This window comes from Octopus bimaculoides, chromosome 4, assembly GCF_046866305.1.
Source record: "Octopus bimaculoides isolate indiv1 chromosome 4, ASM4686630v1, whole genome shotgun sequence".
Lineage (NCBI taxonomy): Eukaryota > Metazoa > Mollusca > Cephalopoda > Octopoda > Octopodidae > Octopus > Octopus bimaculoides.
Window position 1 is genome coordinate 84,854,964 of NC_142931.1, and position 16,989 is coordinate 84,871,952.

At 35.4% G+C, this 16,989-nt stretch overlaps 1 protein-coding gene across 3 annotated transcripts in view; it reads right to left on the reverse strand.

The window, feature by feature from the left end:
* Positions 1 to 1,334: 1,334 nt before the first annotated feature.
* Positions 1,335 to 16,989, reverse strand: part of LOC106870733 (nucleoporin NDC1-like) — a 57,424-nt gene continuing 41,769 nt past the window's right edge. For all 3 annotated transcript variants that reach the window (XM_014916907.3, XM_014916908.3, XM_052967178.2), the window contains 8 exons: positions 16,535 to 16,616; positions 13,852 to 14,016; positions 13,248 to 13,295; positions 11,068 to 11,114; positions 8,948 to 9,062; positions 7,730 to 7,830; positions 4,213 to 4,367; positions 1,335 to 2,556 (listed from right to left, as the gene is read on the reverse strand). In XM_014916907.3, coding sequence (XP_014772393.2) covers positions 2,493 to 2,556; positions 4,213 to 4,367; positions 7,730 to 7,830; positions 8,948 to 9,062; positions 11,068 to 11,114; positions 13,248 to 13,295; positions 13,852 to 14,016; positions 16,535 to 16,616 — 777 coding nt within the window. In that variant the 3' untranslated portion in view covers positions 1,335 to 2,492. The remainder of the gene's footprint in view (positions 2,557 to 4,212; positions 4,368 to 7,729; positions 7,831 to 8,947; positions 9,063 to 11,067; positions 11,115 to 13,247; positions 13,296 to 13,851; positions 14,017 to 16,534; positions 16,617 to 16,989) is intronic.

The following is a 16,989-nucleotide window of genomic DNA, read 5'->3' on the forward strand; positions in this document are numbered from 1 at the left end:
CGAAATCTGTTCACAGAGAACCAAGAATGGTATTTGATTATAGTCTGCTACTACTCTAAATTCCCATTTGTGAAAAAGGTGATTGACTTGAAAGCCAAAACAATAACTTCAGTGGCTCAAGGACTGCTAGCAGAGCAAGGAATACCTGAGCAGGTGATATGTGACAATGGCACCTAATTCACATCTCAGGAATTAAAAAAACTAGCCAATGAGTACGAGTTCAACATCATAACCTCATCACCACACTACCCCAAAGGTCATGGATTCATAGAAAGACAGATGCAGACAGTCAGGAAAACACTAATCAAATGCGGTGAAACTAAGGAAGATCCACACCTGGCACTTCTGTCCTTATGAGCAACATCCCTGAGGGCTGACATGAAGTCCCCAGAAGAAATGCTGAATGGCAGGAAATACAAAACCACCCTGTTAACAAAGATCCAACCTCCTATTGACCAGGAAGAGACAAGGGTAAAGCTGGCATCCACTCAAGAGCAAGATAGAAATATTATAACAAACATGCACAACTCGAGATACTTGGACGACAACATGTGCATACTCAAGATCCTCTAACCAAAACATGAATCCCAGTACAAGTCATCAGTGGAGCTGAAACCCCAAGATCATGCATAAAGGACACTGACTTTGATAGGCAGCTGAGATGAAACAGAGCCCACATCTGCCCAACACCAAAGCTGCACATCTCAGACATCAGCACAGAGCACAACAAAGTCTACTAGATGGAGACCCAATATCTTACCACCAATTCAATACAGCTAAAAATCTTTTTTTTTAGAAGAAGGGATGTTACATGTTCATATATGTGTGTATGTGTGTGTATATATATATCTATGATTAGCACTATTTTGTTATGCGCATTTAGTAGACAGTATGAACTGTGAATAAAGCAAATGTGCACGTGTATCACTCTGCTATATATAAAAATATGCTAAGTAAATAAACATGGTCAAATCATATCAACACCTCCAATGAGTTTTATTGTCCTAATACAAAACAAAGAAGAATGAATGACCACCCTACATTTTCGCTCTGGCATAGTATACCCTGGACTACATTATCCAAAGTATCTTTTTTGTGAAATAAGGTGTGGTTTGAAGTAGATTTACCTACTATTTCTAGCTGGTCAAGTAACTATAAGAAATTCCTTTATTAGCTAATAGCAGAAGCATATAATGTACAGTATGCACTGCAGCTCTAAGCCTATGAAGGAATTTTGACACAGGTAGGGCTGATGGTGGTGGTGGTTGTCATAGTAGCAGCACAAGCAACAGTACAGCTTCAAGAATAGCTTTTAAAAAGTAGAGAGCACAGGATTTAAGAAAATTTGAATTTTATTTTGAGACACTAATTTCCAATTACAATTAAGGGAAGGATGCATATTTTCCCTTGGTCACCCTAACCAGAATACAAATTTAGATAATTTTTTTTATGGTGGCTCTAAGTAGATAGAGATATAAATAATAGCATGTAAATACTATTGAGTTAGAAAACCCTTTGGATAGAAAAGTCAAAGGCTGTTCACGGAACTCTGTAAAGCTTCTATAAACCCAATATTTACATGTCATTATTTTTAACTTAATCTACTTTGAGTTCAAACATTAAAAACAAAATATTTTACGTTCTCTTAAAGTTTCTAAATTTTCATGACATAAAACAAATATAGATATTCAATATTTGAGGAATGTTAATAGGGAAAGAATGAAAAGAACAGAAACAAACAAAACAATTAAACAAAAAAAATATTAATATTCTATATCAAGGTTGGCTTGTTCTATGAATTTAAACACACCCAGAGATGGAATAGCCAGTGTTACTGAGCTGTCATGCCAAACAAAGCAAAGACATCAGTTAAGTGTATTGGGGCAACCTTGTTTTTGGATATACTCCAAATTACTGGGGTAATCTCCATCATAGTACAATGTGAAGATTAGTGGACCTTTGTTATCCAGATACAATTTTTCAAAAGCTAAGAAATGGTCTTGGACAGAAAAAAAAGAGAAATTAATATACAAAAGAAGTAGTAATGTCTGTTAGAATTAGAGATCAAATAAGCTTGTCAGAAACTGTTATCAGAAAAAACAGCTGAATATCAGTAACAGAGGGAAGCTCAACAAGTTGCATCAACATTGTTATATTATCTGGTAGAAGACTGCCATATTGTTTTCTTCAGGTGTAACAAAATTCTGGTTAATAAAGACAATAATTCTGTGATGAAAGCTGAACCATTCTGGCTTTAGTTAATGTTTGGAACCAACATCCTCATTATATATAACTGATATCATATGACTCCTCTCTGTACAGAAAAGTTGATTTTTTGAACTTTCCAGTTATATATTTATCTGTATGTTTGGATATTGAGCAGTGAGTTGATAGCAGTTACTTGGTACTGTTAAAAAATCTCCTGGTAGCAGTTTCACTGAGAATGTTGATGAAACTCAATTCTGATTCCAAGGCATGAATTACTCAGTCTTTCATTCTTTGTATTCTAGAAATAACTTGAGGCGTCTTTGGGTTTCGAGACTAAGCCGGAAATCTCTGTAAAGAAAGGAGGAAAATAATAATAATTTCTAACTAAAACCAGAAATTTGGGGGTTGGGTATCTGAGTGAGAAAAGTTGATTTAATTGATCTAATACTTATGACAGGCACAGCTGGCTTCATCAGGATAAACTTTCATCTTAGAAAGTATAAGCATGCTCATACCTTGCTGGTGCTGTGCAAAAAAACACCCAGTCCACTCTGTAAAGTGGTTGGTTTGAGGAAGGGCATCCAGCCCTGAGAACTATGCCAAAACAGATCTTACTGGTGTTGGTGCCACATAAAAAGCACCCAGCACACTCCACTCTGTAAAGTGGTTGACATTAGTAAGGGCATCCAGCTGTAAATAACCATGACAAAACAGACAGTGGAGCTTGGTGCAGTCCTCTGGCTTGTCAGCTCCTGCCAAACTGCCCAACCCATGCCAGTATGGAAGATGGACATTAAATGATGATGATGATTTTATCCAACACTCTGCTGATTCTGCTAGTCTGTCACTTTCATTAATAATTTCTAACAAAACACAAGGGTTGTTCCAAGAGTCAGTCAGCAGATATAACAGCCAACCAAAGTCATTCAATCTGGTAGAAAAAGCAGCAATATTCCCTCAAGTCCCATTTTAACATCTTTAGAAAGCAGGGATACATTATACTATGTAGCCCTGGGTATACAAGACAATGAGATGGTCATGGCTGGGATGCCTTTGAATGAACCATCAAGACTTTAGAAAGGTTTACTAAAACGACTAATGCTTTCATTAGAATTATATAATTTTAATAAAACATCAAAACAAGAGCTGCATCAAATAACCAGAAGTAGTCCCAAGTATTGGTATCAAAAGAGAACATTTACTCCAGTGTTCTATATACACAGCAACCTCTTGCTTAAAGAAAAAAAAGTTCTACAGCTAAAAACTCATTAAATATATTTTATTTATTCCAGTCATTAGACTGGTCATGCTGGTGCATCACCTCAAAAGGCTTTAGTCAAATAAATTACCCCTAGTACTTATTCTATCAGTCCCTTTTACTGAACTGCTAAGTTACAAGGATGGAAACAAACCAACACCGGTTGTTAAGTAGTGATGGGGAACAAATACACACACAATAGGCTACTTTCAGTTTCTGTCTCCCAAATCCACTCCTAAGGCTTTGGTTGGCCCAAGGCTATACTAGAAGGCACTTACCCAAGGTGCCAGGCAGTGGGACTGAACCTGGAACCATGTAATAGGGAAGCAAACTTCTTACCACATAGCCATGCCTATGAATTACAATCTCATTATCTGTTTGAGATTACTGAAACCTCATTACATTAACATTATTGAAGCAATTGCTTTTAAAGCCAGACAAATTCTTTTTCCATTCACAGAGAGTTGAAATTTTGCTACAGCCAATTTTCATACTATTAATTCTTTGTACTACCATTTGGCAAAAAAATGACTTGCTTGACCATGAACTATGAAAAAAATGAAACCTATTGCTAATCAGGTAGACTGATGCAACTGTAGTTGTATTGTGCAGAGATTTAAAAAAAGAAAAGTGTTTTATATTAAATAAAAGATCTGAACTCAAGACCTTGTGATTAGCAGTTTACTAACTTGATCTCATGTACTTTGATTATACTTTGATTTAAAAAAAGTTAGATGTTTACTTACAAGACACATTTTCCAAATGTGTCAACAATTCGGTATATGGCAGACTTCAAAGCAGAACGGAAGGCATGTCGAAGAGCTAAGTCATGGGAACAGTTGACACCAGTAAGGCTTCGACGTCCAAGAGTTGATGTCAGTTTGAAATGTCTTTCCACGTTCTAAGATATAAAAAACGGGGGAAAAAAAAACTTTACAAGTTGGAAATCCAAGCAAAATAAAGTGAAGAAAATAGTGGAACCAGTTTGAAATACAAAATATCTCCATCTTCTCATGGCAAACTAACTTAATCCTTACATTTACAACTATCACATGATGTCAAGGCAAGGAGATAGTAACACACACATATATACACAAAAGGCTTCTTTCAGTTTCCATTTACCATACCCAATTACAAGGTTCAGGGATATAGAAGACATCTGCCCAAGATGCAATACATTGGGACTGAACCCAGAACCATGTGGTTGGGAAGCAAACATCTTACCACACACACACACACACACATAGTAGGTGCAGTATGGCTTCAGTTCACAACCATGAATCCCCAAGTCTGATTCCACTCTATGTTATATCTTGAGCAAATGTCATTTTCTATAGCCTTGGATTGACCCATAACTTGTGAGTAAAATTGGGTAGATGGAAACTGTATGGAAGACCATCAAGTGGACTGTTCCAATAATTGAAAACAAACAGCATTATACACTTCACCAAACTGATTCTATCTGAAAATCACCTTAAGGTTACACATAGCTGTGGAATGCTCAGCAACGTACATACTAGTTCAGGAGTTCAATGAACTCCTGAATTAGTATGTACATTTCTGAAATGAAAAGAACTACCACTACATATACATCATCATCATTTAGTGCCCACTTATCCATGCTTGCATGGGTTGGACAGAGTTTATTTGAGGCAGATTTTCTATGGTTGGATGCCTTTTCCAAGCAAGGTAATATCTCTACATGGCCAGTTATGTTCTCAGAAAATATTAGAAATGAATGACATTGCTTGTATGAGAGTGACACTCATTTACAACTATTACATGATGTCAAAGACAGACAGACACACAAAAAAAGTGTGCGTGTATGTGTATATATAATAATAAAAAAAGTGACAGGTTTGTTTTTATGATAAAAACAGTTTTATATTAAATTGAAAGATTACTCAATACATTTGGTAGTCTACAAATTTATTATTCTTTAACAAGAATATTATTGACGGTGCCTTCGAAGTTTTGGCCACATATATAAACACATACATGATGGGCTTTTTAAAGTTTCCACCAACCAAATCAACTCACAAGGCTTTGATCAGTTGGGGCTATAATAAAAAAATATTTGCTGAAGGTACCATGAAGTGGAACTGAACCCAGAACCTGTCTGTGTGTGAATTCCTAAAACTCAAAAAGTACCCAACTGATTTCATTCAAATTTTACACATGCATTACTTAGGGTCCATGGGGCAAAAAATTTTCAACTTCTTGCCTAATTAGGATTCAGGAGCAGATAAACCACATTTTTAAAGCATTTTGGCAGCATTAAGGCCTGTAACTTAAGTATCCAGTCGCTTTCCTCCAAATTTGCAACACACATTAATCAGGCTCCTCAAATTGCTATTGACTAAAAAAATTTCTGACACTATGCCCCCCCCCCCAATGCAGATTAATTAGTTTTGAGTATACTGACCTGGCTTTTATCTGTTTTAGGCCATTTTCTGACAATAAAATATTGACACTACTTATGCATTATAAGTAGCGTATAATATTTTATGAAAACCTTTTTATCCAATTTGGCAGAGGAAATAAAAAGAACATTAAACCCATTCATCTATTCTCTAGAAGTGCCCTGTCATTTCACATTTCCAGTCCCGTGCAACCCAGTATGTCTGCTTTGTGTGTCATCCATGTCTGAACTATATAAGGCAAAATGTTCATACAAAAAAGAACAAACTGCTAACTGTTGTGACTCACAGCCATCCGAGTTTGACTGAGTGACCACTTCTGGGAGCTACGCTTGCCACCTGCAATTAATCCCTCCCCCCGTGTTCCCTTCCTCATTTAGTTGGACAAATAAATACAGGGTGTCCCAGAAGTAATTATGATTTAAATGAAATCGGATGCAATTTTTTAAAAAACTCACTGTTATTTGTGTTTATCATGTTTAATATGTGTTAAAAGTGTATAAATTTTGAATTTTGCTTTTCATTTTCATTCCTGTTGGACCCTTCTTATTTGTCCACAACAGCTCTTTTTTCAATTTGGCAGCAATCATTTTCTTTACCTCCATCCCCAAGATGGAGCAATCGTTTAGCTGAGCTTAAAGAACACATTCAGTTAGCAGTGCAGGAGTTAACTCCTGAAATGCTTCAAAATGTGTTTCAGAACGCTAAGGAGAGATTTGAAGTATGCCAGGATGCAAATAGGTTGAAAATTTGCAATAAAAGTTTGACGTTAGATTTATAAATCTATTTGTTTTGGTATCATAATTAAGTAATAAACATAAAATTCAGTCAGTTTTTTAAAAATTTGCTCCATTTCATTGAAACAGTTAATTCTGGTATTAATAGGATAATTTCTACATCAAAGTTCAAAAAAATTACTGCTAATAGAAAAAATTGTATAGAAAAAGGAGATTGAGTATATCACGAAGGGTCAAATCCACATTGAAAAGGAGAATCTTTTTCATAGTTTTTGTTAGTTTTAAATGTAATTAATGAACTAATAATAACATTCAGTTAGCAGTGCAGGAGCTAACTTCTGAAATGCTTCAAAATGTGTTTCAGAATGCTAAGGAAAGATTTGAAGTATAGAGGCAACAATCATAACAGATAGTCACAAAGAAGAAAATGTCTAGATTCAAAATTTCCTCTCATACCTACAGATGTTCCATTTGAATTTAAGAGGTTTCAGTTTCCAGTCAAACTAAGTTTTGATATTTCAATTAACACATCTCAGAGTCAATCCCCCAAGGTAGTTGGACTTCATCTCTCTATTATATGCTTCTCCCACAGTCAGCTCTATGTTGGTTGCTCACGAGTTGGAAGCAGCACCAATTTATTCATTTGGGCACCAACAAAAAAATTACACAATGAATATTGTTTACCCTGAGGTGCTTCAAGATTCACAGATTATCAGTTCAAAATTCTATTATCATTACAATTTGGATATTTTTAAATAAAATACAGATATTTTGAAATAATTATGAGAAGAAAAAAAAAAAATCTTCATATTTATTGTTTACTAATCTGAATAAGAACAGCAGTAACCTGGGTAACACTGGGTAATTCAGCTAGTGTATATATATATATATATATATATATATATATATATATATATATATATATATATATATATATATATATATATATATAAATAAATAAGATTAAGGAAAATCTGCCTCAATGCAATCTTGACCCATGTAAGTATGGAAAAGTGGATGTTATGATAATGATAATCATAATGATATACATCTGACTTGGAAGAGTGTGTGAAATTGAAACAATAATAATGATGATCTTAATTTACCTCAAAGAGTGATACCAAAACATTAAGTATCTCTGGTAAGTTCTGCTGTACAATACCAAGTGCATCTTCAGTGTAGGAGGCTGCTACCAATCGGGATAGAGCTACAATAAGACAATACAAGATATAGAATACACGTTAACATTGCCACATGTAAAAAAAGATCTTACTGTGTAGTGGTTATGGTTGTAATGATTAGACTATTGTGGCATGTGGTTATAGTGACTAGGGTGTGTAGTGGTTATAGCTGTAATAATTGGCATTTGTTTAAACTGTATAATGGATATTGTTAGTGCCTACACGATGTAGTGGCTGTGGTTGATATAGCGAGACTCTGCTGATGTTAGATGTCAGTATAATTAACCTATATAGCAGTGGACAATGATACAGTAACTTCATAATGGTTGTATATAATTTAGCTACACTCTGTACTGGTTGGGGTTAATATATCCAATTTTTATGGTGAGTGAGGTTAATACAGCTAACCTTTAATGTGTATAAATCCAATTAAGAGGTTAACGAAACCTTTTTTAATTTAAAATTTGTTACTAGTTCAAATATGCTTGAGGCATATTTGAAATGGTAAGAAAGCCATTCACTGTATTTTGTCATGGAGAAAATTTCTTGCTGTAGACAGAAAGCATGTAAACCCACCAAGTTAGTTCATAGTGCAGGATTCTGTATTTTTTAATACAGAATGCCTGTAAATCCTATGGTTGTTATTGATTCCTACTGTAGCATTGGTTTTTTTGCAAGTTAGTGGAGGAAGGGTAAAACAATCAGCTTTATAGGTTACCTTCTAGAGGGCTGCCAGAATAGTGAGAAAGATTCAGAAAATATTTCTGTGCAAGGCTTGAGAGATGTAACACAGTGAAAATGATTGCTAGGTCAAGTGGGCCATGAAGTGAATTTGCCACTAGCTAATTCAGAAGACCAGAGGCCATTATACTAGCACTAGAAGCAAAGAGAGGAAAACTTACAAGTTAGTTATTGTACAATTGTTGGTGAGTGAATGAATTGTTGACAATCAGTCTAATAGCTTTATTTAGATTGTGTAGAAATCTGTATAACAGTAGCAGCAACAATAACACTGTTTCACAGATGTAAGCAGCACTTAAGCAATAATCCAACATGGGTCTTAGCTAAGATTAATACTAATAAATGTGATAGTGGTTGAGGTAAATATTGATACAAACAAGAGGAACAAAAAAGAGCTCTTACCTTCTACTGCCCAGATATGGATTTGAACTGAGGAGAATAATTTCCGAGGTGCAGCATCTGGTAGTTCTCGTAGGAAATAACCAAACACTGGCTTCTTTTTCAACACCTCTAAAATCTAAACAAGATGGTTTATATATGCATGATATCACAGGTCCTTTTACCTTTATTTTATAAATATTTGAAAGGCATGACCACTAAAACAATCATCCAATATATTCTAATATACCAGTAAAATAATATACAATTTTAGAGTTGTATTTGTTTGGTTAGTGATTTCAACTGAGTTTGCATGGTGAAATTGAAACAATGGTATCATTTAAAAGACACATACTATTTATTTTTGCTCTATTTCATGATAATAGGCACAAGCATAGACAATGTGGTTATGAAATTTGCTTCACAAACACATGGTTTGGGGTTTGATCCTATTGTGTGGCACATTGGGCAGGTATTTTCTACTATAACCTTGGGTTAACTAATGCATATGCATAGAATTTAGTATATAGAAGCCGAGTGGGACTCAGCTGCATATGTGTGTGTGTGTGTGTATGAGGAGGTGCTGAAAAGTTCCTGGCTTTCAGTGTATTGCAAAAGGCCTGGTTTGAGGCTCAACCTTCCGAGTTCTTTTACAGGGCTTAGAAAAACTGAAAGGTTTGCAGCAATAAGTGTGTGAATCTGAAAGGGGAATATGTTGCATAAAATCATAATTAACTGATCATCTTGCATATTTTTAACCCAAAGTCAGGAACTTTTCAGCATGCCCTCGTGTGTTTGTGTAGGTTTATAGTAGCCAGTGTTGAGTAATCCTTTATGTCAAAGTGTAACAGTGATACGATAAATAGTGATTGATGAAATAAATACTGGATTTGATTTAATTAACTAAAACTTCTGATGGCAGAGTGGTCCAGCACAATTGCAGTCCAATGACCAAAAAGACCAGTAAAAGAAGAGATACTATTAATAAAAATACTCTACTATAACATCTACTTCAGTTTTTCTCTCTCTGAAGATGGAATAGCCCGCTACTATATGGAAAGCCTATCTTTACTGAGAAATGCACTTATGTGCATCTATTCTGTTAACAGCTGTAAGAGACTATCTGCACACCTTAAGTCTCTTATTTCTATGATACACTCTAGTCTAACAACTCTGTAATTGTGTTACATAGATTCTTTGCTTTAAACTGATACCAATTGTTTGCCTGTTCATTCTTTCTTTCTTTCTTTTACTACTACTACTACACATACATAAAAAGAATGAACCAATGATTTTCTTAAAGAAATGAGAGATCCACCGCCACTGACTTTTTCTATTTGCTTTTTCCATGCTGGCATGGCTCAGAGTCAGTATTTTACAAACGAAAGCCATGCCTGATGCTAGACTTTACTTGTTTATGCCAAACATAAACATCACTGCTACTCAAGTGGTGTCAGGTAAGCAAGCACACACACACACACACGATGGGCTTTCACACAGTTTCTGTGTAGAGAATTTTACTCACAAGGCAATGATCAATTTGACACTTTAACAGAAAGCACTTGCCCAATGTCCCACATAGTGGAATCGAACTTAAAATCATGTGGTTGAGAAGTGAACTTCTAAACCATTGAACCATGCTTGTGGCTAAGAAGAAAAATAAGAAATGGTTGGAATGCCTTTTATTATAACTTTGCACTCAATGATAGCCTACTTGGGGTTAAAAAACAAAAATGAATACAATGGTATATTTGTGTTTTAAATGACTATCATTACTAACACAGTGCAATCGTATATATATTTTTTCTTTAGTTCACATATCATGTCCTGAAATAAATTAATGAAGTTATTTCTTGTATTAAAACAAGTTTTTTTTTTTTTTTACTAATTAATAGGCAAGAATAATAACCTCTCAAAATTAATTCCATTTTTTAAAAAATAAACCCTTCAAATAAATTCCTCAGTATATATATTTATAATTTTCTTCAATACGCTTACGAACTTCCCCATCATATTCTTTATAACATTCATGCCTTCATGCATTTTAAGAGCTTATTGCAATGTAGCATCTGTTTCAGTAATAATAGTCACTTTTCCATAAGCAAGAAACTTTGGGTTTATATACTAATTGCACAATATTATACCTTAGTTTGTAAGCTGACTTTTATAGGTCTTTCTTCACGGAGAGTTACTGAAGATAGAAAAAAAAAAAAGATATATTATATTATAATATCATCATTTAACGTCCACTCTCCATGCTGGCATGGGTTAGACAGTTTGACTGGAGCTGATAAGCCGGAGAGCTGCACCAGGTTCCAGTCCAATTTGGCTTGGTTTCTACAACTGGATGCCCTTCCTAACACTAAATTATATTATAATATATTATATATATATAGATGAGACATACATATGAAGAATTGCATCATGGAAGAATCATTAGCTATTAATAACAAATATAAATGTTGTCCCACATTTGAGTTATAATTATTGTCAGATTATAACAAAACAGCAAGAGTCAGAACAATGAGCATGTCCATTCTTAACACATTCCAGCAGACTGGAATGTAAACATGGTTTCTTGATCTTGTTTGTCTCTGAGAATGAATTGTTCCTATAGATGATGTGAATAAACATCACACTTGCACCAAGTGATGTCAGTGGCTTTTCAGGTGCTAGTGTTTTGGTATAGTTGCATCTCTTCAGTGACAAACAACACCTAGTCCTTTGGAGCAAAGTTGTAACAAATGTTCCTATCAATGGAAATCAACAACCATGCCAAAACACTGGTGTCTGATAGTCCACTGTCATTTCAATGAGTAAGTGGGTTGTTCATACACATCATCAATGGGGAGAAGTTATTCAAGATTAACTCCACAGTGGAAGCCATGTTCATATCCAATTCTACTTGAACACATTAAAAATGGATGTGCACATAGTTATTTTGTCAGAAAATAAAAACATCTTTATTATTTTATATCAAAGTCTTTCATTGTACATCTATCAACTAGTCAATGATATTCTACATCTTTTCGCTCAGTCTTCATTGAGCACCACTTATAAATTGTTGAGGATGTTTTGGAATTTTCTTCATTTCTCTCTTCTATATATATATATATATATATATATATATATATATATATATATATACACATGCATATATATTCACTCTCCATTGCTTTCATTTTAAACCAATGAAGAAGTCTTTACTGATACTTTATTTACTAGCACCTAAACCTCTTTCACTGCTTTAAAATCTACATATACTAAGAGCTTAATTAAATCAGATCAATTAGCATGCATAATGCACTCTTGATAGCTAATTCAATCAAATTACTGGCATGTTAATTATGTTATATTTCAATGCTCTACTGTACAAGAAAGGATATCTTTAGATTTTAGTCAACACTGTAAATACCGAACTTTATATACATCTCTGGGAACTCGAACTCTTAGTAATAACAGGTACATAAATAGTGTCTCTAAGGATAATTAAAGAGGGTACTTGGTTGTTGATGAAATCTCAACAGCAGGTTGAAAATTAGTCTGGCTGATGTCTCTTTTTCTGTTCATGAAGATGCAGTACATAAAGACAAGGTGTTTACATCATTTCATACAGTGTTGGCTAAAATCTATACATATATTCTGTAATACTTTATGGCAACAAAACACTGAAATACTAGTCAACAACAATCACCCTTTATCCATTTTTTTAGCTTTCTTTGTATGTAAATGCTTGTTGCAAGGGATTGTTAGGTGGTAGTCAAATTATATTATTACTTATCTTTATACCATTTTGAGCGTGGCCGTTGCCAGTACCGCCTGACTGGCTCCTGTAGGATTTTCGAGCGAGATCGTTGCCAGTGCCCCTGGACTGGCTTGTGCGGGTGGCACATAAAAGACACCATTTCGAGCGTGGCCGTTTTCGTGCGGGTGACACGTAAAAGCACCCACTACACTCTCTGAGTGGTTGGCGTTAGGAAGGGCATCCAGCTGTAGAAACTCTGCCAAATCAGACTGGAGCCTGGTGTTGCCATCCGGTTTCACCAGTCCTCAGTCAAATCGTCCAACCCATGCTAGCATGGAAAGCGGACGTTAAACGATGATGATGATGATGATGATGATACCATACTTTCATTCTTACACATTATCTTAAAGTTTATTCCTTCAACAATGTGTATTAGTGGATCTAACTGTTTGGAAATGCCCAAATTTGCAAAATCTACCACCATGTTAGCACTCCTCCACAATCCAATGGGTATAAAACGTAAAAGAAAGAAAAAGAAGAAAAAAGGAATAAATTAAATAGAATGTTTAATTCCAATACCTGATTCATTAAGACTCATGTGGCCCAAAGATGTTGGCTTGAGGTAGCCTGGAAAAACAGAAAATCGAGTTATTAATAAAGAGTTGTAATAACAATAAGTATAGTTGTTAATCAGAAATAAGATCAGTAGAATAAATACAAGAGTTGAATCTATTTGTAACAGTACTTCTTAAAAAAGAGCGAGAAAAATAATTCCCAGAAGTTGCTTCACTTAACCTAGTTGAAAATAGAACCACATGTAATTGTGTAACTAACAATCTGAACTAGATAAGTATAGCTGAAGATCATAGATGCCGGAGATACTATGCTGAAGGTCTTAGATTAAGTTGGTGTTACCTAGGTGACATATGCTATTTGTGTAAATGTGCAAGAAATGCAATTCTGTGTGGTAGTAAAGGTGAGGAGAATCTGTGAGTTAAAAATTCAAGACTAGCAAGTTAAGCACAATCTCTTGAACTTGCATTTGAAGGAGGGTTAAAGTATTAAAAAGTTAGAAAATTTTTCTTGGTTCTTGATATCAACATCATCAGCCAGTGTATTCAGGAGAGATAACTGAAAAGAAAGAGGTGGCTAAAATATAGAATATAAAGTAAGTTATACTCACGACTTGCAGACAGGCTTGAGTTGTGCAACCAATTAGGTGTGTTTTGCTGTGGAATGGCTGCTTGCACAAATGCATTGTGGTTAAATTCTTGGGTAGCATCCTTTAGTTGACGTAGGTTCTCTAAACATATATGATAGATTTGGCTCCAGTTTTTGGGGTGGCACCCTAGAAATATGAACTTGAGAGTATGTAATAGGAATATTACTTTCAGCTAGGTGGAAAGATAATTTTCGATAGAGAAGAGTATTAAACAGCTACACACTATAAAACAACAGGACATGGGTTAGATATTTTGATAGAATTTAATGGGCTGGAGAACAATGTCTTGTTCCAAAGTCTCAGTTTCAGCATGCCTACTAAAACTGGATGCCTTTCCTACTGCCGACCTATTCACAGAGAGTACAAGGTGTGTTTTTTTTGTGGCACCAACAGTAGTGAGGTCATCTTGTAAAGTATAAAATTAAAGTGTTCTCCTGGCTAAGAGGGAGAATAGTAGAAAGGGTGAATGCTTTATGCAAGGTGTTGAGAGGTTAAAGTATGATTGGAGGAGCAGGATCAGGTTTATTGCTGTGGAGATTCCTGGCTGCCTCATATTTTACTCCAGTGGATGAGTGTGACCAGACTAGTCACACACACAAGGAAACATGCTTAAAGATTTGAATAAAAAAAAGTGTGGAGACAGAAGTGGCGTTAGGGAGGGTATCCAGCTGTAGAAACTTTGCCAGATCAGATTGAAGCCTGGTGCAGCCTCCTGGCTTGCCAGCCCTCAGTCAAACCGTCCAAACCATGCCAGCGTGGAAAGCGGACGTTAAACGACAATGATGATGATGATGTGTGTGTGTGTGTGTGTGTACATTATATATCTAATATATAAAACAGAGATGTCTGTGTATTCGCTTTTCACGTGAAATGCTTCCATACTTGTGATGCATGAATAATTTGACCTCGGATAAATGTTAGGCTCTTCATTTGATTTTTTTTTTTTTTAAATAAATAATATTGCTTTATATTTAAGATTCACTTCTTTAAAAAGGTTCCCCAATGTCAACTTCCGGTATTGACGTAACAACGGCAAAAAGCTTCTCTCTCTAGCTTCGCAATATTCTCTCTCACTCTCACAACACACACGTGTGTCTTTGTAAATATGTTTGTATACATTTATGTATGTGTGTGTTTGTAAGAAACAGAGTGTGAATGAGTCAAGGGGTGTGTTGTCATATGCATCCATCATTTTTGGATGTATGTGTGCGTGTGTGTGTGAGAGACAGAGTGAGAAAGTGTTGTGTATGTAGTATTTACTCTCTCTCTCTCATACACACGCACACACACAAAGATGTATGCATATTTATGCATGTACGTATACATGACAACAAACCTCTCTCTCTGTCACACACACACACATCCATTTCATCTGATGTGTAATACTGTGTGTGTGTGTGTGTGTGTGCGTGGGGGGTCCAACAATCGCCATTTATTTCAATTACTCTTGTGAGGATATTCACGTAAATCATTTGTTTCATTTAATCCCCATTTTAATTTTCGTAAAAGTTTCCAAGTACCAAAAGGCAACAATTTCATTCCTGAGCAACGCCGGGTGCCTCTGCTAGTATATATATAAAAAGAGAGAGAGGAGGGGGGTGGGGTGCAGTGAATATATCATTGTCTAAGTTAGGCAAAAATTAAAACAACACTGACATCTCACTTTATCAGATATATTTACCAAAATTACATAAAAATATCTTGGAATACTAAAGAGTAAATTTATTCAATAAAATCACTATTGGCTTCAACCATGGACTCTAGACAACTTCAGAATCTCCTGCAACTCTTGTGGATGGTCTCCTTGTTTAAGTTGGTGAATGCTGCCATAATCCTTGCCTACAAGGAGTTTTGCTGGTATCTTGCTCAACTGCATCCCACACATAATTATCAAGCGGGTAGCAGCCTGGGGAGTTAGGTCGCCAGATGTTAGGGGTGGTGTGGTCACAGAAATTGTCTGACAGCCATAACTAGATTCACTTGTTTATGTGGCATGGTGCAGAGTCCTGTTACCAGATATAGGGTCTTCTAGCAGCCACCCTCTTGACCCAGGGCAGCACTACTACCTCCTCCAGGCACTTGATATATACCTCTGTATTGAGTCTGAGGTCGATTGGGAAGATGAATGTAGGTATAACGTTGCCATCACTAGTGATCACTCCAAACACCATGATGTTGACTGGATATACATGTTTTGGAGACACAGCAAGCCAATGGTTGTTCTGTGTGTTCATCATCTGTTCGTATTGGAGCTTTCAGTGCAAATGCCAAGCAGTACAGCAAGTCATTTCCAGATTTCTGGCAGAGTGAATTGCGTCATGGTGCTGTTTTTGTCACAGATGGTGCCCAACTGACCCTACTATATTGTGTAGTTGACAAAATCAAAAACAAACAATGCTCATATGCGAAATTAAAAATATAAAATGGAGACGATTTACCCATCGCACCGTGTGTGTGTGTGTTTGTGTGTATCAAAATAATCATCTTAATGCCTACTTTTCCAAACTTAGAAGGGTCAGATGGCGTTTATTAAAGTAAATTTTCTATGGTTGGATGCCCTTCCTGTTACCAACCCCAACCTACTTCCAATATACATATATATAAATTTGAATTTAGTTAAAAATTAAAAGTTTAAAGCTCATACCTGGAAAAGTCGCACTGAAAAGAACTTGACGTCTATTGAAGGAGAATCTGGACAGTTGGAAGAGATCCAGAAAGCCGAGGTACTGCAGATATAACAGAAATGATAGTTATCATAAAGTCAATGAGCACGATTAGTTATAAATGTCCAACAATATCTGATAGAATTAACTACATAAATGTATGTTATGTCTATTACAGGTATGCAAAGTTGATTATCTTGCTCATTAAGTACACATCAAAGAGCCAACAGTGAAATGTCAGGAGACTTCTTTTTAAAACTCAACTTTATTATTAACCTCACATTAGAGATGAGAAAATTTTTTTATGATATTCACAGCTAAATTACTGCCTGATCAGTCTGAGATGTGATCATCACTAGATATCTCATTCCTGGATGTATACGGACCATTAAGTGGATATTAAGCTTACATGAAAAATAGAAGTTCCTAATTTAAA